Source organism: Macaca thibetana, chromosome 3 (assembly GCF_024542745.1).
Source record: "Macaca thibetana thibetana isolate TM-01 chromosome 3, ASM2454274v1, whole genome shotgun sequence".
NCBI classification, from domain to species: domain Eukaryota; kingdom Metazoa; phylum Chordata; class Mammalia; order Primates; family Cercopithecidae; genus Macaca; species Macaca thibetana.
The window spans coordinates 150812985-150837242 of record NC_065580.1 but is presented as its reverse complement, the minus strand read 5'-3'; the positions used below and the strand labels follow the sequence as shown (position 1 = coordinate 150837242).

Below are 24258 nucleotides of genomic sequence, written 5' to 3'. Positions count from 1 at the left end.
TGCTCAATGTAGCTAACCCAAGAACTTGCCTCAGTGGCCAAAATTGCTATCTTGCCCTCAATTCTGTAAATGGCCCACGTCCATCAGTATCTATGGTTGTGTGCCTGTCCTGTCTTTCAATCCATATCCATGTGGGGAGCCTGGAGCTGGACCAGTGAGTGATAGGGTGAAGGCTGGCCAGCCCGTAGGAGGTCAGGCTCACAGAGGCAGCTCATGGAGATCCTCGGAGGGGCGCACCTCACACCTGCTGGCCCTGGAGGGGCTGGGTTACTCCTGATGTAGAGTTCAACTCACCTTACCCTGGAGGTCATCCAACCAGAAATGAAGTCAGCATGAAACCTGGCCTTACCCTCCCTCCAGATCTGTGGAGGTTGTGGGCTGGGGTCACATGACCTGCCTGGTGCCACACATTCCCAGATGGCAGTCAGAGGTCCTCACTGGTGTTGCTGGACATGAGCAGACTCTGGCCCCATATTTAAGATCCCAGTGCCATGGGGCGTTGGCTCATGCCTGCAATCTCAGTGCTTTGGGAGGCCAAGGCAGAAGGATCACTTGAGCCCACAAGTTGGAGATCAGCCTGCACAATGTAGCAAGACTCCATCTCTGTAAAAAATAATAAAAAAGGGCCCGGCGCGGTGGCTCACGCCTGTAATCCCAGCACTTAGGGAGGCTGAGGCAGGCAGATCACAAGGTCAGGAGTTTGAGACAACCTGGCCAACATGGTGAAACCCCGTCTCTACTAAAAATACAAAAAATCAGCCAGGTGTCGTGGTAGGAGCCTGTAATCCCAGCTACTCGGGAGGCTGAGGCAGGAGAATTGCTTGAAATCGGAAGGCAGAGGTTGCAGTGAGCCAAGATCGCGCCACTGCACTCCAGCTTGGGCAACAAGAGCAAAAACTCCGTCTAGAAAAAAAAAATAAATAAATAAATACAAACAAACAAATAAATAAATAAATAAAAGAACCCAGTTCTTGTCCACAGTTATTAACAATGACAGTCTTGGGAGACATTTAAAGTTCTGAGTGTGCACAGAACAAAAACCAGGTTAATTTAGTTAAGCAACTGTATAGAGCACCCTTGATATAAGTGACCTCATCTGAGAAAAGGACTCCATCTTACAATTTTTTTTTTGAGATGGAGTTTCACTCGTTGCCCAGGCTGGAGTGCAGTGCTGGTGTCATCTCAGCTCACTGCAACCTCTGCCTCCCGGGTTCAAGTGATTCTCCTGCCTCAGTCTCCCGAGTAGCTGGGACTACAGGCGCACCACCCCTGGTTAATCCTTGTATTTTTGGTAGAGACGGGGTTTCAACATGTTGGCCAGGTTGGTCTTGAACTCCTGACCTCAAGTGATCCGCCGTCTCGGCCTCCCAAAGTGCTAGGATTACAGGTGTGAGCCATAGCACCTGGCCCCTGATACCTTTTAAAAGATAGGGCCAGGCACAGTGGGTGGCTGACGCCTGTAATCCCAGCACTTTGGGAGCTGAGGTGGGTGGATCACTTGAGGTCAGGATTTGGAGACCAGCCTGGCCAACATGGTGAAACCTCGTCTCTACCAAAAATACAAAAATTAGCCGGGTGTGGTGGCACACCTCTGTAGTCCCAGCTACTTGGGAGGCTGAGGCAGCAGAATTGCTTGAATCCGGGAGGCAGGGGTTACAGTGAGCCAACATGGCACTACCACTGCACTCCAGTCTGGGCAACAAGAGTGAAACTCCACCTCAAAAAAAAAAAAAAAAAGGGTATCAGGCCAACAGGGACCAGATGTGTCCTCATCAGTAGATACTGCACCCACCCAGATAAGGACGTAAACAAGAACACTCTTACTATCAGTCCTCACCAGAGTACTCTATGGCCATGAAAAGAGCAGAGCGCCACCAGGTCAAAGCAGCCATTTTACAGATAGTCTTGCTGTCACTTGTGAGAAGCCCTCCACATCTGCTGCTGAAGGCTCTGCCCACATCAGAGATGCTTCCTTGCCAGACAGATTCTCCTTTTTGTTGAACTGGTTAACTTTTTTTCCTCTCCTCTTTCTCTTAATGTGAAATGTTACTTTGATGTGGAATGTTTATAACATTTATATATTGATCAAGTATACTATTATATATGGTTTGCAATACTGACTGACTTAAGGAGAGACTTGAGCCTGTGTGCCCACAGCTGTGACTGCCAACTGAATGGGAAGCACTAATAATTGCCTCCTCGGGGTCTCTAGTAGTAAACATAACACGCTCCAGAGGGCATGGATTTGTCAGTTTATTTTTTAATAGGCTTTTAAAGAACAGTTCTACATTTACAGTAATTGAGAAGATAGTACATGGAGATCCCACATACCATGTGTGGCTTCCCCTCTTACTAACATCTTACCTTAGTGTGCTACATTTGTTATATTTTTTTGAGACAGTCTCGCTGCCACACCCAGGCTAGAGTGCAATGGTGCGATCTTGGCTCACTGCAACCTTCACTTCCCAGTTTCAAACGATTCTTCTGCCTCAGCCTCCCGAGTAGCTGGGACTACAGGCACGTGCCACCGTGCTCAGCTAATTTTTGGGCCAGAGCCAGTGCACCTGGCCCATTTGTTATAATGATTGAGACGAGACACAATTAACTAAAGTCAATTTTAGTTTGACAATTTCCTTAGGTTTGCCTCATGTCCCTAATGTGGTATCCATTAAAACACCCCATTACATTGAGTTATATGTCTTTAGGCTCCTTCTCAGACTTTCCTCGTTTTTGATGACCTTGTCAGTTTCGAAGACTACTGGGCAGATGTTTTGAAGAATGTCCCTCAATTAAAATGTGTCTGTTTTCTCCTGGTTAGACTGGGACTACGGGTTATAGAAAGAAAGCATCTAGGGGTGAAGTGCCACTGTCACCCCATCACATCAGGGACACACATTGTGTCCCTGTAACTGTGAGGCTGACCTGGGTCACTTGGCTGAGGTGGAATCTGTCAGTTTTCTCCACAATAAAGTAGTTCTTTCCCTCCTTTTCTTTTTTTTTTTTTTTTTGAGACGGAGTCTCGCTCTGTAGCCCAGGCTGGAGTGCAGTGGCCGGATCTCAGCTCACTGCAAGCTCCGCCTCCCGGGTTCACGCCATTCTCCGGCCTCAGCCTCCCGAGTAGCTGGGACTACAGGCGCTGCCACCTCGCCCGGCTATTTTTTGTATTTCTTAGTAGAGACGGGGTTTCACCGTGTTAGCCAGGATGGTCTCGATCTCCTGACCTCGTGATCCGCCCATCTCGGCCTCCCAAAGTGCTGGGATTACAGGCTTGAGCCACCGCGCCCGGCCCCCTCCTTTTCTTTATTGCAGTCTTTAGGAGGAAGTAGCTATGTGTGGTCTACACTTAAGGAGCGGGGAGTTACGTTCCCCTCCTTGAGGCTGAGTATTTACAAAATTTATTTGGGCAGCTTTTTTTTTTTGAGTCGGGGTCTCAGTCTGCCACCAGGCTGGAGTGCAGTGGTTGCCTGGCCTTGACAGCTTTTTAACAGTTTAAAATGAATTGAGGCTGGGCAAGGTTGCTCACGCCTGTAACTGCAGCCCTTTGGGAGGCTGAGACGGGTGGATCACTTGAGCGCAGGAGTTCGAGACCAGGCTGGGCAACACGGAAGACCCTGTGTCTACTAAAAATACAAGAATTAGCCAGACATGGTGGCGTGTGCCTCTAATTCCAGCTACTCAGGAGGCTGACATGGAGAATCACCTGAGACCAGGGAGGCTGAAGCTGCAATGAGTCGTGGTCTCACCATTGCACTCTAGCCTGTGTGACAGACTGAGACCCTGCCTATAAAAAAAAAAAAAAAAAGAAAAAAGAACTGAAATAAGACCCAAGTCCAACATTTGCAGAACCTCTCCAGAATGTGCACAGATACGACTCTGGGGTTCTGAGGAACAGTCTAGGCAAACCTGGGCACATCCCCTCAGTTTCACAGTTGTAAATGTATTGTAACACATAACAATTGTGAGATTCAGGCACAGTCTGGGTCTCTGTTCCTGGAAAGTGTGATCCTCTGGGCACAGCCCCTGCTCGCTTGGCTGTGTTGCCTGCCTGGCCCCTGCTCTAATGAGCCCACTGCTCAGAGTTTGCTCAAACCACCCAATTCCGAGTCTGGGAACCAGGAGATGGCTGGACACCCGCTCACCACACAGAAGACTGTGGCCTGAGTCAAGAGAAGTTTCTGGCGGTTGAGCTTCCAGGGCTTCCTGAGCGAGGTTGCAGTGAGCCGAGATTGCGCCATTGCACTCTAGCCTGCGCGTCGCAGCGAGACTGTCTCAAAAAAACAAAAAACAAAAAAGAAAGAAAAAAAAAAAATTCTGAGCAAGATTCCAGGGCTTCCTGAGGGCGCGTTTAAGTTGTAGTTGCTGAGAATCCCAAGTTCTTGTGGAGGCTGCAAGGTGAGCTTGCGTCAGCGAGGAGCCACTCCAGCACGCTCAGGGAAGGGCATCATTACTGCTGCAACGAACCGTTTGGAAGTGAAGGCGCACTAACAGGTGGAAGGACTACAAAGAAACCCAGAAACCAGACCTGGACACATGAAATACAGGGTTTAGCTGAAGAAATACTCCACAGGAAAGGACGGCCTGCGCGACGTCACCACCCCGTCTGCCACTTCGCTCCAGTTAGTTCCCCAAGTCCGCCCACGCGCGCGCCCGCTGAGAAAACGCCCACCCCGGCGGTCCCGCTGCAGGTCACAGGCGGTGCAGACCCCGGGACTGTGTCCAGGCTTCGGTGTCCAGGGAACTCCAAGGCACCCAAATCTTCCGTGGTTGCCACCTCTTCACGCTCAGGTTCCGCTCAGCTTAAGCTGAGGGGCGACGACCTCAGGCGACGTCAGTTTCCCCCTGGGACCACGAACCCACGGCCCCATTTCTCTTCTTTCTCCTAAAAACCTTTTCTTTTTTGAGACCTAAGACATCAGTGAGACACACGAGCAGACACGGGCTCAGTCGGGAAAGGCGGGAACTCCAAGCGGCGGGGCCTGCAGGTCCAGGCGGTTCGCGGGCTTTCTGACCGCATTCGGCCGAGTTCTTCTCTGAAGACCCGGGATCCCCGGCTGTGGGGGCGCATTCGGCGGGCTGGTGGCGTAGGATTTTGTCCCGGGCTGGGGTGAGGGAGCCCTTCGGATCCCGAGATTCACCTCAGCAGCCTCCTCTGGGGTAGGCCTCAACTTCCCGCGGCGGCCCACGGTCAACAACTAATTCCTGAGGGGGGAAAAACGGCCTGGCCCTGTCCAGGTGGTTGCTAAGCGCGGTCCGACGCCGCCCGCACGTGCAGTGAGCCCGGCCAGCGGTCCTGTGGACACAAAGCAGAGACGCCGCCGCGCGCAACCAGCAGCACGAACATTTTGCCGCTCGGCCGGCCCAGCAGGGGCTTTTAAAATCGGCCAATCACAGCGGGCGCCAGGCCTCCGCTATCCGCTTACTGGTCCTGCCGTAGGAGGCGGGTACGTGAGCGCGCCAATCTGTGGCCGGCGAATGTATAGGGCGGGGCTCCGCCCAGACTGCACCTCCCCGAGCGCGCGTGCGCGAGACCGGGAACGCGGCCCCCTGATTGGCGGCGCGTGCCGGGGGCGGGGCCGCGGCTGCGTGACAGTTGTCGCGGGGGAGGGCGAGCCCCAGCGCGGGGGAGGGAGTGTAAATAGAGCGAAGGCTGCTCTGTGTCAGCCCCGTCACCGACGGGCGGCCCGCGCGGCGTCTGAGGGAGATGGAAGTTGAGCAAGAGCAGCGGCGCCGAAAGGTGGAGGCCGGGAGGACGAAGGTAAATATCAGAGGCTTCTTCTCTAGCTGCTGCGGCGTGAAGTCCTAAGGGCGGCTCCGGTGCCCGCCACCGCCCCCTGCCAGGAGCGGACGCTGTCCGGCGGAAGCCGCGGCCGAGGTCTCGCTTTCCCGCCGGCTCCGCTGGAAGCCGCCTCCTGGCCGCCGCCATCTTGAATCCGCCGCTCTCCGCCAGGGCCCGACCCCCACCGCGGCCACAGCCAATCAGCGGCCGCGACGCGCGGCGCCTCTCGGGCGGGCCGGGGCGGGGCTGCGCCTGCGTCGGGGGGGGGGCGGGTTGCTCGCAGTGCACGCCGGGGCGGGGTGTGGCTGCCGGGCGGGGACACGAGGGCGTGGCGTGGCTGCGCGGAGCGGGGCGTGGCGGGCGCTGGACCCCAGGCTGGATTCTTGAGTGGTCCCCGCGTCCTCCCGGACAGGGTGGCTTGGGGCGGGCGGCCGGTATTCGGGGGGCTGTGCCGTCTAGCGCCAGTTTCCGGCGCGGCCGGGGCCGGGGGCGTGGCGCGGGTGGCCTGCAGCGCCTTCTCAGGGTGCGCCTTCGCCCCGTTCGTCGGAGACGCTTTCCCGGCGCGTTTCCCGCGGCGTTGCAGTCCCTACCGTGTGAAAGGCCCCCGCGGCGCTCCCGGCAGCCGTCGTCTTCCCGCGCCCTTGGGCGCGCTTCCTGCCCATCCTGGCCCGGCGTAGCGCTGCCGGGAACCCACGCGGCGCTGGCGCCGGCCCCTTCGAGGGACGCGTTCCCGTCTTTTCCCGCCCCGGGTTTCGCCGTGAAAAGGCGCTGGGTTTGATGGCCACGGACCGGGGTTTCATTTGGAGAATAAAGCGCGCGGAGCCCATGACTCGGGGACGCCGGAACGGGAGTCCCGAGAGCGCGAGGGGGAACCGCAGGAGCTGTCGGGACGAGGCCGGCCTCTCTGCGAGGTGCGCGCGGCTCCCCCAGGATGCTCTGGCCGGGGCGCTGGGGAAGAGCGGGGGCTCCAGGGCGCGGCCGGCAGGGGACGCCGGGCTGGGCTGGGGAAGGGCTGAGGCGGGCAGGCCTGCAGGGAGCTGCGAACGGGAGCACAGAGCTCCGTGGAGGGTGGAGAGTGGGGAGGGAGGGACAGGATGCCGCCTGTAGGGCGACGCAGGCTGGAGACCAGGTCTGTGCTATCCCCACGTGGATAGGTGTGGTGGAGGAGGGCACGAAAATAAACTACGTGAGTTTGACTTTGAAGAAATTTCTTTGAGAGACCGTTTTCTTGTGTAAATGGCCTTGTGTAATTTTTCTGGGTCCATGAGCTTGTGTACCTGTCGTTTACACAAATGTGTGTTCCATGCGTTTTGTTTTTGTGGCCACAGTTGTTTGACGGAACAGATGTCTCCCCGTGAAAGGCTGATGTGGGATCGCATACCTCTTGAGTAAGATGTTAGTGGGAGATGAGGCTCACACATAGTCTCAAACCCTCGGATTTGAGGACTGAGCAGAGCTAGGCTGTGCCTTCTGATGGGCGATGCTCCGTGGAGGTCCCTGGTGCTTTGGTGAGCTGTGTCATGAAAAATAGAACATCTGATTCCATAAAGGAAGATGTGAGATTGACCTGGCTTAATTAATTTTTTGCTATTTCTGTACCTTGTCTCAGAATCTATGGCTAGGAAGTTTTGGCTGGGCTATGTATTTCTTCAGTTGGGGGAAAATTGGGGCAAGAAGGGAGAGATTTAGCTTTTATATCATTTTAAAACTTAAGTATGCCTTGATTAGGCTATCAATCTTTTATATAGATGTATTTTTTTAAAGTTTTATTTTTCTGCAAACTGCCAAGGGCTAGGAAAGCTATTCTGCCAATCAGCTGTATGGTTTTCTTTACCAGGCATAATTAGCAGTCCTCATTGTTAGACCCCTTGGATATAGATATTGATGAAGGCAGTGTTTGTGGAGAGCGATCTGTTGGCCAAGTGTGGCAGAGTAGACTGGGTCAGCCCTCAGGCCTCATGATCCCCACCAGTCTGTTGACTTTGTGGTTGTGTTATTTTTTTCTCACTTATCTTTGCCTTTACTACTTATCTACGTTTTTGCGCAGCTTGCTCACTTCCGACAGAGAAAAACAAAAGGTGACGGTTCGCATTCGGAGAAAAAGACGGCGAAGAGGAAGGGCTCGGCTGTCGATGCGCCTGTCCAGGAGGAGAGTCCGATAGCCAAGGAGGATCGTGCACTCCGTGGAGGAGGGGACATTTGCAAAAGCACATCATGTGACGACACCCCTGATGGGGCAGGCGGGGCCTTTGCTGCTCAGGTAGATTTGCTCATCGTTGTGTTTGAACATTTCGCTTATCTTCTAGTGATTTCTAGTGTGATTTACTAAAGATGGTCTTTGGTCTGTTTTTGCCTTTCAAAAGTGAGGAAAGAGTGTGTTATTTTAGTTTATAAAAAGTGAGGGCCAGGTGCGGTGGCTCACACCTGTAATCCAGGCATTTTGGGAGGCCAAGGCAGGTGGATCACCTGAGGTCAGGAGTTCCAGACAAACCTGGCCAACATGGAGAAACCTCATCTTTACTAAAAATACAAAAATTAGCCCGACATGGTGGTGCACACCTGTAGTCTTAGCCACTTGGGAAGCTGAGGGAGGAGAATAGCTTCAACTCGGGAGGCAGAGGTTGCATTGAGCCGAGATCGTGCCAGTGCACTCCAGCCTGGGTGACAGAGTGAGACTCTATCTCAAAAAAAAAAGTGAGTAAATTTTTATGGTTTTATTCTTAATAAATTTGGTTTTTCTTTTCTTTTCTTTTTCTTTTTTTTTTCTTTTGTTTGTTCCAGACAGCGTCTTGCTCTGTTTCCCAGGCTAGAGTGCTGTGGTGTTATCACAGGTCACTCTTGCCTCAAACCCCTGGGCTCAAGCGATCCTCCCTCCTCAGCCTCTAAAAGTGCTGGGATTATAGGCACTTTATAATACCTGTTTTATCTTATGTAATTTTGAGAAATTTTGGATTAACTGCTTGAAGGCAAGTGTCAGTTGTTTGCTTTGTAATGGAAGACTGGGAGTTCTTCATGTGTGGTTGTGTCTATCAGCCCCTTTGATGGGTGTTTCTTGGAACACTTAAAATATAATATTCCTTCACATACTTGTAAATGCACCTGTGTGTCACATTTGTCTTTTACCTTTTCACTAAAAGTGAGATGAGGAGGGAAGGGGTGAAAGTATTGCAGACATGGTGTGTTGCTAGAGGAGACTGGGTCTGCTGCTTGAGGCCTTGTGAGCTGCAGGGGCACCCCCATGGGCAGGTGTGGCAGGTGAGTGCACACTGAGTCCTGAAGGGGCTGGCCTTCCAAGCTCCTTGGGGGCCTACAAACCTGCCTGGAGGCAGGCTGTCCTTGGGCCTTTTGTGTGAATTATGAACAAGGGCCTTGGGTGTTGAGTGTCCCTGCTGCTGCAGCAGAATGGGTGCAGGCTTTGGTGTTTGCTAGGATTCGCTGGAAAACTGGTGACCAAAGGGAGAATCTGGCCCAAGGTCATATGTGTCTATCCTGCTTTACTTAAAAAATTGAGTTGCAGCCGGGCACGGTGGCTCAAGCCTGTAATCCCAGCACTTTGGGAGGCTGAGACGGGCGGATCACAAGGTCAGGAGATCGAGACCATCCTGGCTAACACGGTGAAACCCCGTCTCTACTAAAAAATACAAAAAACTAGCCGGGCGAGGTGGCGGGCGCCTGTGGTCCCAGCTACTCCGGAGGCTGAGGCAGGAGAATGGCGGGAACCTGGGAGGCGGAGCTTGCAGTGAGCTGAGATCCGGCCACTGCACTCCAGCCCGGGTGACAGAGTGAGACTCCGTCTCAAAAAAAAAAAAAAAAAATTGAGTTGTTGCCAACAGTTAAAATTTGTGTTATTCCGCCTACAAATCCTGATTTTTTTTTTTTTTGAGACAGAGTCTTGCTGTCGCCCAGGCTGGAATACAGTGGCCCGATCTCAGTTCACTGCAAGCTCCGTCTCCTGGGTTTATGCCATTCTCCTGCCTCAGCCTCCTGAGTGGCTGGGACTACAGGCACCCACCACTTCGCCTAGCTAGTTTTTTGTATTTTTTTAGTAGAGATGGGGTTTCACCGTGTTAGCCAGGATGGTCTTGATCTCCTGACCTCGAGATCTGCCCGCCTCGGCCTCCCGAAGTGCTGGGATTACAGACATGAGCCATCGCGCCCGGCCCTGAATTTTGTTTTTTATCTCTTGAGTTTTTTTGGTTGTTGGGTTGGTGGTTTTTTTTTTTTTTGAGACAGAGTCTCACTCTGTCGCCCAGGCTGGAGTGTAGTGGTGCGATCTCCGCTCACTGCAAGCTCCGCCTCCCGGATTCACGCCATTCTCCTGCCTCAGCCTCCCGAGTAGCTGGGACTAAGGGCGCCGGCCAACACGCCCGGCTAATTTTTTTGTATTTTTAGAGACGGGGTTTGACCATGTTAGCCAGGATGGTCTCGATCTCCTGACCTCGTGATCCACCCACCTCGGCCTCCCAAAGTGCCAGGATTACAGGCGTGAGCCACCACGCCTGGCTTAAAGCAATATTTTAAAAACCAAAGGCTGGTAAAATGTAAGGATACTTTCTCTAGGAAACTGTATGTGCTCCTGCAGCCAGCATTCTGCATGGAATGAAGGCCTGGCAGGGCCTGACTGATTTTCGTCTCACCTCGTCATCCTGAGTTCCTCTGCACAGTTGTAGCTTGACGTCAGCAGAGACATACCTCCTCTTCCTGTCCGTTGGCTCTAAAATGGTGGGCAAAGGTCGGGTACCAATCAGCTTTTTCCACAGAATTCCTGTTATTTTAATAAGCTAAACATGCAGTCATCAGATGTTAACCCCTGTTGGGTCTTGGACATCAGCTTTTTTTCCCTTTTTTTTTGAGGTAGGGTCTTGTTTTCTTGCCCAGGTTGGAGTGCAGTGGCACAGTCATGGCTCATTCCAGCCTTGACCTACTGGCCTCAAGTGACCCTCCTGCCTCAGCCTCCCTAATACCTGGGACTACAGGCGTGTGCCACCATGCCTGTCTAACTTTAAAGAAAAATTTGTAGAGACAGGGTTATACTGTGTTGTCAGGGCTGGTCTCAAACTCCTGAGCTCCAGTAATTCTCCCACCTCAGCCTCCTGAAGTGCTGGAATTACAGGTGTGAGCCACCCACCTGGCTAAAATTTATATTCTTTATACATGTATAGGTAAACTAAGTCATATGTGTAGAAGAGAGCCTTTGTGTTTCTGTTGTATACTAAGTGAGAAATCAAATTTCTTTTTTTTTTTTTTGAGACGGAGTCTCGCTCTGTCTCCCAGGCTGGAGTGCAGTGGCCGGATCTCAGCTCACTGCAAGCTCCGCCTCCCGGGTTCCCGCCATTCTCCTGCCTCAGCCTCCCGAGTAGCTGGGACTACAGGCGCCCGCCACCTCGCCCGGCTAGTTTTTTGTATTTTTTTAGTAGAGACGGGGTTTCACCGTGTTAGCCAGGATGGTCTCGATCTCCCGACCTCGTGATCCGCCCGTCTCAGCCTCCCAAAGTGCTGGGATTACAGGCTTGAGCCACCGCGCCCGGCCGAAATCAAATTTCTTAAGCCATTTTGTCAGTTACGTATATAAAAAGCATTGGTGCTGTAAGAAGCAGATATTTCATTAACTTTTTCTCTGATTATATCATTGTACATCATCAGTCTAAAAACGAGTTTTCTCATATGTTGTAAAATAGTTCATGATATTTGAGTTTAACATGCCTTTAATCCAGATGTAGATGTTAAAATAGGAGTAATTTTGTGTTCGGAATAATGATCTTCTGAAAAGTGAAATTCCGGCAAAGAGTTCACGGTTTAAAGCTAGGAGCTGGTGGTTGTGTGGTCGAATAATGTCTCAGGCCAGGGCGCTCCCCTCTCAGATGGTTGGTCATGCTGTGTCCAGAAATCAGGAATCCTCAAGGAACCTTTATGTTGTAGTTGTACCAGTGCTTTGAACATAATTAAAGGCGTATTTGTTTTATTTTACCCATCTATAAATTGTGAGAGGTTTGGCTATCGGGAGTCTAGTGAGCTTATTGAACAACATAAGATGATAAATGTGTGTGTGCGTGCGTGTGTGTGTGAGGGGGAGGGAGAAATAATTGTGCTTTCCAACATATAATAAATTGCTTACTTTGATCGCTAACTGTTAGGTAAATGCAAAGTCTTTTTTCTTTTTTTTTTTTTGGAGACAGGTCTTCTCTCTGGCACCCAGGCTGGAGTGCAGTGGCCCAATCACAGCTTACTTCAGCCTTGACCTTGCTGGCTCAGGTGATCCTCCCACCTCGGCCTCCCAAAGTGCTGGGATTACAGGCATAAGCCACCGTGCCTAGGCGATATAAGACATATTTTTAACCAACTTTAAGATCTTAGGTTTTTTTCAGGATGGTTATAAGTGAAGGTAGAATTACAGGAAGACTGGTAAATATTCAGGATTCAGCTATGTTCCCTTACAATTTGTTAAGTGCATGATGGAAAAATAGTTGAACCGATGCAACAGCTGTCTCAGTTCTGGAAGTTAACTCAGAAATGGCAGAAAGCAGGGTCAGGCGTGGTGGCTCTCAGCACTTTGGGAGGCCAAGGTGGGAGGATGGCTGGAGCCCAGGATTTTAAGACCACCCTGGGCAACATAGTGAAACTCTGTCTCTATGAAAAATATAAAAATTAGCTGGGCGTGACAGTGCATACCTGTAGTCTCAGTTACTCAGGAGGCTGAGTTGGGAGGATCACCTGAGCCCAGGAATTTGAGGCTACAGTGAGCTATGGTGGCACCACTACGCGCCAGCCTGGGTGGCAGAACAAGGCCTTGTCTCAAAAAAAAAAAAAAAAAAAATTGTAAAAATAAAGCAGTGGTAGAAAGCAGAATTTGAGGCCAGGTGCGGTGGCTCAAGCCTGTAATCCCAGCACTTTGGGAGGCCGAGACGGGCGGATCACGAGGTCAGGAGATCGAGACTATCCTGGCTGATACGGTGAAACCCCGTCTCTACTAAAAAATACAAAAAACTAGCCGGGCGACGAGGCGGGCGCCTGTAGTCCCAGCTACTTGGGAGGCTGAGGCAGGAGAATGGCATAAACCCGGGAGGCGGAGCTTGCCCCGTGAGCTGAGATCCGGCCACTGCACTCCAGCCTGGGCGACAGAGCCAGACTCCGTCTAAAAAAAAAAAAAAAAAAAAAGAAAGCAGAATTTGACCTTTCAGTTACAGATGAGGAACAAAATGAGGAGAGGCCATTTTTTGTAAAAGAACCATCGAGCCGGACGCATTGGCTCACGCCTGTAATCCCAGCTCTTTGGTAGGCCAAGGTGGGCAGATCACCTGGGATCAGGAGTTCGAGACCAGCCTGGCCAACATGGTGAAACCCTGTCTCTACTAAAAGTACAAAAATTAGCCGGGCCTCGTGGCAGGCGCCTGTAATCCCAGGTACTCAGGAGGCTGAGGCAGGAGAATCATTTGAACCCAGGAGGCGGAGGTTGCACTGAGCCGAGATCACGCCATTGCACTCCAGCCTGGGGGACAAGAACGAGACTTCATCTCAAAAAAAAAAAAAAAAAAAAAAAAAAACCCATCCAAAAATTGCTCAGAGGTCAAGAATTTCAGAAGAAAACACAAAAACTTTGGCTGAAGATTTAACTAGTGCTATAGAACGCTTAAGAAGTGTAGTTCTAGCACTTTTCCAACTCATATTTGTATCAAATACCAGGAAATATAGTTACCATCATTTATCATCTAGATTCCTGGCCCCTCTTTACTGTTTTGTCATTTTAAGTTGTTTTACAAGTAGTTTACAGAAGTAAAAATAAAGCAATAATTTAAAACAACTTCATTAGAAATTTGCTCCAACCTCTTTGCATCAACTAAGTTTTGGCACCCAAACATTAGAAGTGACTTCTTAAGGAAGTGGATGGTCCAGGTTCCTTTGAAGTGGAATCATTCAAGTGAGTGGACAGCTGATTGAGACCACTGTGTCCCCTTTTCGTCCCTCACTTCCTCTTGATTCTGAGAAGACTGATCCTAGGGTATCGTCAAATGAAGACTTGTGTGAAATTTTATTTTCACGTCAGTTTTGCCGTCATTGGCTATGAGTACGCTCTCTCTGCATTCATCTTGTGACTCATCTGATGATCTTGAAAAGCCAACACTGTGATTTTTCTTTGCTACTTTGGGAGGAAATGGAAATGTTCTCAGTGAATCATCTTGTTGAGAGCAGGCTAGTCTGGGCACTGTGGCTCATTCCCAGCATTTTGGGGTGGTGAGGTGGGAGGATTGCTTGAGCCCCCAGGAGTTTGAGGCCAGCCTTGGAACATAATGAACATAGAGACCCTGTCTCTACAAAAAAATAAAAAATAAGCTGGGCACAGTGTCACATGCCTGTAGTTCTGGCTACGCAGGTGACTGAGGCAGGAGGATTGCTTGAGCCCAGAAGGTCAAGGTTGCAGTGAACTGTGATTGCACCACTGCACGCCAGCCTGGGTGACAGAGCGAGACCTCGTTTCAAAAAGTTAATTAAATTTTTTTTGAAAGTAGAGTTCATGGCTGGGCACAGTGGCTTGCTCCTGTAATCCCAGCACTTTGGGAGGCCGAGGTGGGCAGATCACAAGGTCAAGAGATCGAGACCATCCTGGCCAACATGGTGAAACCACGTCTCTACTAAAAATACAAAAATTAGCTGGGCCTGGTGGCACGCGCCTGTAGTCCCAGCTACTCAGGAGGCTGAGGCAGGAGAATCGCTTGAACCTGGGAGTTGGAGGTTGCAGTAAACCGATATCGCGCCACTGTACTCCAGTCTGGCAACAGAGTGAGCCTCCGTCTCAAAAAAAAATAATAATATTCTATAAAAATATATTATAGGCCGGGCGTGGTGGCTCACACCTGTAATCCCAGCACTTTGGGAGGCCGAGGCGGGCGGATCACGAGGTAAGGAGATCGAGACCATCTTGGCTAAGATGGTGAAACCCCGTCTCTACTAAAAGTACAAAAAATTAGCCGGGCGTGGTGATGGACACCTGTAGTCCCAGCTACTCGGGAGGCTGAGGCAGGAGAATGGTGTTAGCTCGGGAGGCGGAGCTTACAGTAAGCCAAGATCACACCGCTGCACTCCAGCCTGGGCGACAGAGCGAGACTCCGTCTCAAAAAAATAAATAAATAAAAATTTAGAACTTGAGAATTGTTAATGCGGAAGGTTCACTTTCTGAACAGGTGGAAATGAGCTCTCCTTGTTAAATGAAGTCAGCTTAGGCCTGCAAGTAGAGGAGCTGGGAAAGGCCTGAGGCTGCAGCCCTGGACCTTGCTTTAAATGCTTCTTTCTGGCCCTCCCCTTAGCTGGAGGACCGAGATGGAGAGAAGAGAGAGGACTTGGAACAACTGCAGCAGAAGCAAGTCAGTGACCACCCTCCAGAACAGCGTGGGATCTTCACAGTCAGTGACCCCTGTCAAGAACAGCGTGGGATTTTCACAGTCAGTGACCGCCATCCAGAACAGCGTGGGATGTTCACAGTCAGTGACCACCCTCCAGAACAGCGTGGGATGTTCACAGTCAGTGACCCCCATCCAGAACAGCGTGGGATGTTCACAGTCAGTGACCACCATCCAGAACAGCGTGGGATCTTCACAGTCAGTGACCCCCATCCAGAACAGCGTGGGATCTTCACAGTCAGTGACCCCCATCCAGAACAGCGTGGGATCTTCACAGTCAGTGACCACCCTCCAGAACAGCCTGGGTTCTTCACAGTCAGTGACCCCCATCCAGAACAGCGTGAGGTCATCACAAAGGTATTCTTCAAGTTCTCTGTTAAGGTGTATTCTTTGTCAAAGGATTTCTTTATGTTGTAGAAATCCAAACCAGTGAGAGGACCTTCCATCTCTGCAGGGCCTCTCTTTAAAAGTAGAAACTGAAAACAGAGAGAGCTGGAGGCAGAGGCTTACCCTGTAGGCCCCACGTGCTGCTGCCTGCACATTCTTAGTGTTGCCTGTGGATGGAAAGCCTCTCTTCAGACCTCAAATCTGCCTTCCTTGTGATCTTCCTTTTTTGTTTTTCCCATGGGACATTGAAGAGAAGCCACCCTTCATAAGTTTGAGGAATTTCACGTATTGCCTTTATTCTAGTTGCCCTTGTCGATGGACTCACCTGGCTGTTCAGCATTTTTTTTAGGCCTGGCAACTCAGGTTTCACATCAGTCACGTGACTGGAAGTCCCATGCCAGTTGAGAGCCTGGCAGGGCAGGGAGGCTGTGCCCGTTGGGAACCTGGCAGGGCAGGGAGGCTGTGCCTGTTGAGAGCCTGGCAGGGCAGGGAGGCTGTGGTCAGTCTACATGTCCCTGGTTTCTGCCACGTGCCTGGTGGGATGAATTCCACACATGTTGAGTTGATTACCTTTATTTTATTGACATGTTTTTTGTTAGCATTTGGAAGAAAACATTAAGTTTGAAATTGACTAATTTTAAAGTGTTATGTTAAAAGCCTATATTTTAGGCTGGACATGGTGGCTCATGCCTGTAATCCTAGCACTTTGGGACGCCAAAGTAGGTGGATCATGAGGTCAGGAATTTGAGACCAGCCTGGCCAATATGGTGAAACCCCGTCTCTACTAAAAATACAAAAATTAGGGTGTCACTGCACTCTAGCCCGGGAGACAGACCGAGATTCTGTCTCGAAAAAACAAAACAAAAAACAGAAAGCCTATATTTTAGCCATTTGATTCTAGCTAAACTCAGTTCACACTGTTCTAGGCAGGTTTGGTTGTTTTTTGCTTTTTGGTTTTTTTTTTTTTTTTTTTTTTTGAGACAGAGTCTTGCTCTGTTGCCCAGGCTAGAGTGCAGTGGTGCGATCTTGGCTCACTGTAACCTCCACCTCCTGAGTTCAAGCAATTCTCCTGTCTTAGCCTCCTGAGTAGCTGTGACTATAAGGACCCACCACCATGCCTAGCTAATTTTTGTATTTTTAGTAGAGACAGGGTTTCCCCATGTTGGCCAGGCTGGTCCTGACCTCAAGTGATCCGCTCGTCTCAGCCTCCTGAAGTGTTGGGATTACAGGCGTAAGCCACTGCACCTGGCCGGCAAATTTGTTTGTTTTTTGAGATGGAGTTCCGCTCTTCTTGCCCAGGCTGGAGTTTAGTGGCATGATCTCAGCTCACTGCAGCCTCCGCCTCCCAGGTTCAAGCGATTCTTCTGCCTCAGCCTCCTGAGTAGCTGGGATTACAGGCACCTGCCATGACACTGGCTAATTTTTACGTTTTTAGTAGAGAATGGGTTTCATCATGTTGGTCAGGCTGGTCTCGAACTCCTGACCTCAGGTGATCCTCCTGCCTTGGCCTCCCCAAGTGCTGGAATTACAGGCGTGAGCCACCATGCCGGCCAGGTTTGGTTTTTAATCTGCATTATTGCAGGAAAGATCTAACTTATAGGCGGGGCCTGGAAGAACAGTCTCTGGTGGGTTCTATAAAACCCACTCTTCATTCATTTATTCACTTTTTGGGACCAGGTCTCATTCTGCCACCTGGGCTGGAGTGTGGTGGGGCCGTCACAGCTTAGTGTAGCCTCAACATTATTTTGATGCTTAAATTGTTGCCGCCCTGTCCATGGGGAGCCTCTTCAGGTGGCCCCTGTGTCATGTGTTTGAAGCACATTCTGGCTTTCTGACACTGCAAGTTGGTGCTGCAGGCTCATTGTGTGGGCCCTGTCTCCGTTCTGAGTCCGCTGTTTCTCCAAGGAGTCTTGGTGCCTTTTACTGGATTGTGGTGTTGAGACCAAGACCTGGGCACTCGGTGTGCTCACTGCTACTGGGATGTTGCTGCTGCTTCTGGGCTCTCTCCGTGGATGGAGAGAGAAAGGGTGTGCCTGGGAGCTAGTCTGTGTGTACGCTCACAGCTGTATTTATGTTCATCTGTATTTATAGACGCATATATTAAAATAAATAGGAGTACACACTGATACCTCAGAGCCTGATCCAGCACCACAGGGTTCACTCTGCCCTCCCCCCTGGTTTATCTGCAGTTTCCTTCTCAGACAGTGAGAAGCCTGGCTCTCACTTCTGCCATTTATTTACTTAAAAAATAAATAAATAAATAAATTGGAAGGTTTTTTTTTTTTTTTTTTTTTTTTTTTTTTGATGGTTTTGCTCTTGCCCAGGCTGGAGTGCAGTGGCGGGAGCTTGGCTTGCTGCAGCCTCTGCCTCCCAGGCTCAAGTGATTCTCCTGCCTCAGCCTCCCTAGTAGCAGCGATTACAAGCACCACCACCATGCCTGGCTAATTTTTGCATTTTTTAGTGGAGATAGGTTTTCACCATATTGGTCAGGCTGGTCTCTAACTCCTGACCTCAGGTGATTCTCCCGCCTCAACCTCCCAAAGTGCTGGAATTACAGGTGTGGGCCACCACGCCCGACCCCATTTATTTACTTATTTGCTCAACTCTCCTGTAAGTGTATAATAGTTTCAGAATTAGCAACCCACATCATATAAGAAACAAATTTACTAAGTGGAGTTCAGTGTTTCTTTACATCTCCTTTGGTTTCCATTTTCAGTTTCCAGTCAAAACTGTTTTCCGAGGTGACTCAGGTCACTCCTCTCTTCCCCAGCCCCTCACTAAGATTGTGTCTTCATGGGTGAGCATGTAGTCAGGTTCATTGGTCACTGGCTACTTACTATCCTGGGATCCCACACCATCCTGGTCAATTTTTTAAAATTGCATACTGTGTTGTTTTGTTTTGTTTTGTTTTGTTTTTTGAGGCGGAGTTTCGCTCTTGTTGCCCATGCTGGAGTGCGATGGTGCGATCTCGGCTCATCGCAACCTCCACTTCCCGGATTCAAGCGATTTTCCTGCCTCAGCCTCCCGAGTAGCTGGGATTACAGGCGTGCACCACCATGCCCAGCTAATTTTGTGTTTTTAGTCGAGACAGGGTTTCACCATGTTGGTCAGGCTGGTCTTGACCTCCCGACCTCAGGTGATCTGCCCCCTCCTCGGCCTCCCAAAGTGCTGGGATTACAGGCGTGAGCCACTGCACGCGGCCTGCATACTGTTTTTTTTGAGACAATGTCTTGCTCTGTTGCCCAGGCTGGAGTGTAGCGGTACAATCTCGGCTTACCACAGCCTTGAACTCCTGAGCTTAGGCAATCCTCCCACCTCAGCCTCCCAAGTAGCTGGGACTACAGGCACGTTCCACCACATCTGGCTAAGTTTTGTTGTTTTTATTTTTTTTGTAGAGACAGGGTCTCACTATGTTGACAGGATTGGTCTTGAACTCTTGGGCTCAAGTGATCCTCCTGCCTTGGCCTCCAAAAGTGCTGAGATTACAGGTGTGAGCCACCTCCCCCACCCTAGAAATTGCATGCTTTAAGTTCATTCTTTGTGATGCACAATTGTGTAGAGTCGTATCCACCACCCAGTTACCCTCCAGAACAACCCCAGCCCCCAAGAGGGCCTGTGTCCTCTTTCTAAACAGCTGCTCCCTCCTTCCCCAGCCTCTGGTAACCACTGGTGTGTTTTTTGTTCTATGGTTTTGCCTTTTCCAGAATGTTCTACAGACGGAATTCTATAATATGTAGAATTAGGCTGGGCGTGGTGGCTCACGCCTGTAATCCCAGCACTCTTGGAGGCCTTTTGAGTTCAGCTTTTTAAATCACTTAGCAAAATGAGTTTAAGATTCTCCAAGTTTTAGATTGATCAGTAGCTCATTCCTTTTTGATGCTGGATTTGTTTATCCACTCACCTGGTGAAGGATGTCTTACTTGCTTCTAGCTTTTTTGTGAATATGAATAATGAATTTATCTTTTTTTGTTTTTGAGACGGAGTTTTGCTCTTGGGCTCTTGTCACCCAGGCTGGAGTGGTGATCTCACCTCACTACAACCCCCGCCTCCTGGGCTCAAGCGATTCTCCCGCCTCAGCCTCCCGAGTACCTGGGATTACAGGTGCATGCCGCTACCACTCGGCTAATTTTCGTATTTCTAATAGAGATGGGGTTTTGCCATGTTGGCCAGGCTGGTTTTGAACTCCCGAACTCGAATGATCTACCCGCCTCTGCCTCCCAAAGTACTGGGATTACAGGTGTGAGCTATCACACCCGACCTCATTTTTGTATTTTTAGTAGAGACAGGTTTTACCACGTTGACCAGGCTGATCTCGAACTCCTGACCTCAGGTGATCTGCTCACCTCAACCTGCCAAAGTGCTGGGATTACTGGTGTGAGCAACTGCACCTGGCCTATTTTTATTTCCCTGGCCTATTTTTATTTCCCTTTTTGAAAGTCTGGCTGGTGTAGACATATAGTTGGCAGTTGGTGTCTTACCTGCCGGTGGTTTCGCTCTGCCTCTCTAGCTTGTGTTCACTGCTGGGGCCGCCCTGAAGACTTTTGTCTTTGGTATTCTGCAGTTTTGATTTGTTGTGTTCTCTAGAGGGACAGAACTAAAAGGATAGATAGATATATAAAGGGGAGTTTATTAAGGAGCATCGAGTCACATGATCACAAGGTGAGGCCCCACAGTGGGCCATCTGCAGGCTGAGGAGCAAGGAAGCCAGTCTGAGTCGGAAAGCTGAAGAACTTGGAGTCTGATGTTTGAGGGCAGGAAGCATCCAGCACAGGAGAAAGATGGAGGCCAGAGGGCTAACCAGTCTAGTCTAGTCCTTCCACGCTCTTCTGCCTGGTTTTATTTTGGCCACACTGGCAGCTGATTAGATGGCGGCAACCCAGATTGAGGGTGGATCTGCCTTTCCCAGTCCATTGACTGAAATGTTAATCTTCTTTTGCAACATGCTCACAGACACACCAAAGGACAATATTTTGTATCCTTCAATCCAGTCGAGTTGACAATGTTAACTATCACACTAGGTGTGGCTTTTTATGATGTCATTAATTCTACTTGGGATCTAGGGTTTTATTCAACGTGTGGATGATGCTTCTCTCATCTGTTGCTTCTCAAATCCTAACCGGTATCTCCATGCGTACCTTCTACCTGTTCTTTCTCTCCATTAAGTGTTTAGACTTCTCTTGCATACTGTATTTGTCTGTTCTCGTGCTGCTAATAAAGGCATACCCAAGACTGGGTAATTTATGAAGGAAGAGAAGTTTAATGGACTCACAGTTCCACGTGGCTGGGACGGCCTCACAATCATGGTGGAAGGCAAGGAGGACCAAGTCACATCTTAGGTGGATGGAGGAAAGCAAAGAGAGAGAACTTGTGCAGAGGAACTCCTCTTTATAAAACCATCAGATCTAGTGAGACTTACTCACTCTCAGGAGACTAGCATGGGAAAGACCTGCCCCCATGATTCAGTTACCTCCCACTGGATCCCTCCCATGATACGTGGGAATTGTGAGAGCAGCAAGTCAAGATGAGATTTGGGTGGGGACACAGCCCAGCCATATCACATATGTATAGCTCAACACACTTTTGTGCTTGCCTTCTTTTTGCTCTTGGCTGTAGGCTGGATAGTTTTATCTGGGTTATCTCCCAATTTTCCAAACCTGTGTTCATCTGTATATAATTTGCTGTTAAATGTGTCCGGAATTGTTAATTTTGTTCTTGCTGTTTTTAGTTCTGTTTGGATTCTTTAAAATTGGTTGTGTCATTCTGCATAATTTCTTGTTTCCTAGAGAGATTTTCAAACTATTTTAACTACGTCTTTTTTTGTGAGTGAATTGGTCTCTACTTTGGCCTGGTATTTAGAGGTGCAGTCAGCCTATCTACTTTGTTTTTTTTTGAGATGGAGTCTTGCTCTGTTGCCCAGACTGAAGTGCAATGGCGTGATCTCGGCTCACTGCAACCTTCACCTCCCAGGTTCAAGCGATTCTCCTGCCTCAGCCTCTCAGGTAGCTGGGATTGCAGGTGCTCGCCACCATGCCGGGCTAATTTTTTTATTTTTTTAAGTAGAGATGGGGTTTTGCCATGTTGGCCAGGCTGGTCGAACTCTTGAGACAAAGTATCGCTCTGTTGCCCAGGCTAGAGTGCAGTGGCACCATCTCAGCTCCGTGCAACCTCTGCCTCCCAGGTTCAAGCAATTCTCATGCCTCAGCCTCTTGAGTAGCTGGAATTACAGACGTGTGCCACCACAGCTGGCTAATTTTTGTATTTTTAGTAGAGATGGGGTTTCCCCATATTGGCCAGGTTGGTCTTGAACTCCTGACCTCAAGAGATCTGCCTGCCTTGGCCTCCCAAAGTGCTGGGGTTACAGGCGTGAGTCACTGCGCCTTACCAGCCCGTCCGCTTTGAATGGAGTGTATTGCTTGGGTTGATTTGGATCACTTTTATTATTTTGGGCCTGCCGTGGGTGCCACTTCTCAGGATCTTTTTTTGGTTCCTTGAATGTTTTCTGTTTTCCATATGCCCGTTATTCCGCTTGGAGTAGCACATTGTATGGTCCTTTTTAGTGCGGTGTTTGTGTTACTTTTGTGGGAAGTCTGTGTTCTGGCTCGTGGGAGTCCCTTCAGGTTGAGTGCCACATTTTCATCTGATCAGTCTTCCAAAAATATCCCTTTCCCTAGACATGTTTTAGTTTTAATTTTATTTTTTATTTTATTTTTCTCACATCTAGTAAGGCAGAGAATATTTTTAAATTTTTTTGTAGAGATGGGCTCTCACTCCTGGTCTCAAGCCATCCTCCTGCCTCGGCCTCCCAAACTGCTGGGGTTGTAGGTATGAGCCTCCACACCTGGCCTCCTGGACATGTTTTGTTGTGTTTTTTCATTTTGAGACAGGGTCTTACCCTGTTGCCCATGTGCAGTACAGTGGCGCAGTGATGGCTATGGCAGCCTCGACCCCTGGGCTCCAGCAGTCTTTCCACTCAGCCTCCTGAGGAGCTGGGAAGACAGGCGCGCGCCACCATGCTTAGCCAATTTTAAATACTTTGTAGAGATGGAGTCTCTTTACCTTCACCAGGCTGGTCTCAAACTTCTGGCCTCAAGTGATGCTCCCGCTTTAGATGCTTTTTGATTTTTTTTGAGATGGAGTCTCACTCTGTTGCCCAGGCTGGTGTGTGGTGGTGGGAATTCAGCTCATTGCAACCTCTGCCTCCCAGGTTCAAGTGATTCTCATGCCTCAGCCTCCTGAGGAGCTGGGATTACTGGCATGCACCACCATGCCCGACTGATTTTTTAATTTTTAGTAGAGATGGGGTTTTGCCTTGTTGGCCAGGCTGGAGTGCAATGGTGCAATCTTGGATCACTGCAACCTCTGCCTTCTAGGCTTAAGTGATTCTCCTGCCTCAGCCTTCTAAGTAGCTGGGATTATAGGCGTGCACCTCTGTGTCTGGCTAATTTTTGTATTTTTAGTAGAGATAGGGTTTCACCATGTTGGCCAGGCTGGTCTCGAACTCCTGACCTCAGGTGGTCCGCCCACCTCGGCCTCCCAACATACTGTGATTACAGGCGTGAGCCACTGTGCCTGGCCTCCATACTGTTTTTTATAGTGGTTGTACTAGTTTACATTCCCACCAGCAGTGTAAAAGTTTTCCATTTTCACTGCATCCACGCCAGCCTGGATGTGTTTTTTATTTGTTTGTGTCATCAATTCTTTCTTCTTTTTTGAGATGGAGGTTCGCTCTTATCACCCAGGCTGGAGTGCAATGGCACGATCTCGGCTCACTGCAACCTCCGCCTTCCGGGTTCAAGTGATTCTCCTTCCTCAGCCTCCAGAGTAGCTGGGAATACAGACACGCACCACCATGCCCAACCAATTTTTTTATTTTTAGTAGAGATGGGGTTTCACTGTGTTGGCCAGGATGGTCTCAATCTCTTGACCTTGTGATCTGCCCGCCTCAGCCTCCCAAAGTGCTGGAATTACAGGTGTGAGCCACCGCGCCCGGCCAGTGATTTCTTTCAGCAGTGTTTTGTGGTTTCCCTTGTAGAGGTTTTTCTCCTCCTTGGTTGGGTATATTCCTAAGTATTTTATTTTATTTTTTGCAGCTGTGGTAAAAGGTGTTGCGTTCTTCATTTGGTTCTCAGCTTGGTCCCTTTTGGAGTACAGCAGTGCTGCTGATTTGTGTACGTTGATTTTGCATCCTGAAACTGTACTGAATTCATTTATCAGATGTAGGAGCTTTTTGGATGAGTCTCCAGGGTTTTCTAGGTAAACCATCCTATCATCGGCAGACGGTGACTGTTTTTCCTCTTTACCAACGTGGATGCCCTCTGTTTCTTCTCTTGTCTAATTTCTGTGGCTGAGACTCCAGAGCAGTGGTGAAAGTGAGCATCCTTGTCTTTTTCCAGTTCTAAAATGCCTTCAGCTTCTCCCTTTTCGGTATAATGTTGGCTGTGGGTTTGTCATGAATGACAGTGTCCCTTCTATGCCGATTATGCTGAGGGTTTTAATCATAAAGCGATCCTGGATTTTGTCGAATGCTTCTGCGTCTTATCGAGATGATCACATGATTTTTCTTTTTAATGCTGTTTATGTGGTGTATCACATTTGTTGACTTGTGTGTGTTAAACCCTGCATCCCTGGTATGAAACCCAGCTGTATTATCTTTTTGGTATGTTGTTGGATTCGGTTAGCTAGTATTTTGTTGAAGATTTTTGC

At 49.6% G+C, this 24258-nt stretch overlaps 1 protein-coding gene across 6 annotated transcripts in view; it reads left to right on the top strand.

The window, feature by feature from the left end:
* Positions 1-24258, top strand: part of PCNT (pericentrin) — a 142007-nt gene that overhangs the window by 15017 nt on the left and 102732 nt on the right. For 4 of the 6 annotated variants that reach the window (XM_050784315.1, XM_050784314.1, XM_050784317.1 and 1 more), the window contains exons 1-3: positions 5571-5755; positions 7824-8036; positions 15076-15525. In XM_050784315.1, the coding sequence (XP_050640272.1) occupies positions 5702-5755; positions 7824-8036; positions 15076-15525 (717 nt within the window). In that variant the 5' untranslated portion in view covers positions 5571-5701. Of the gene's footprint in view, positions 1-5570; positions 5756-7823; positions 8037-15075; positions 15526-24258 lie in introns of those variants that run through there. The other 2 variants (XM_050784313.1, XM_050784318.1) reach the window with 2 other exon arrangements.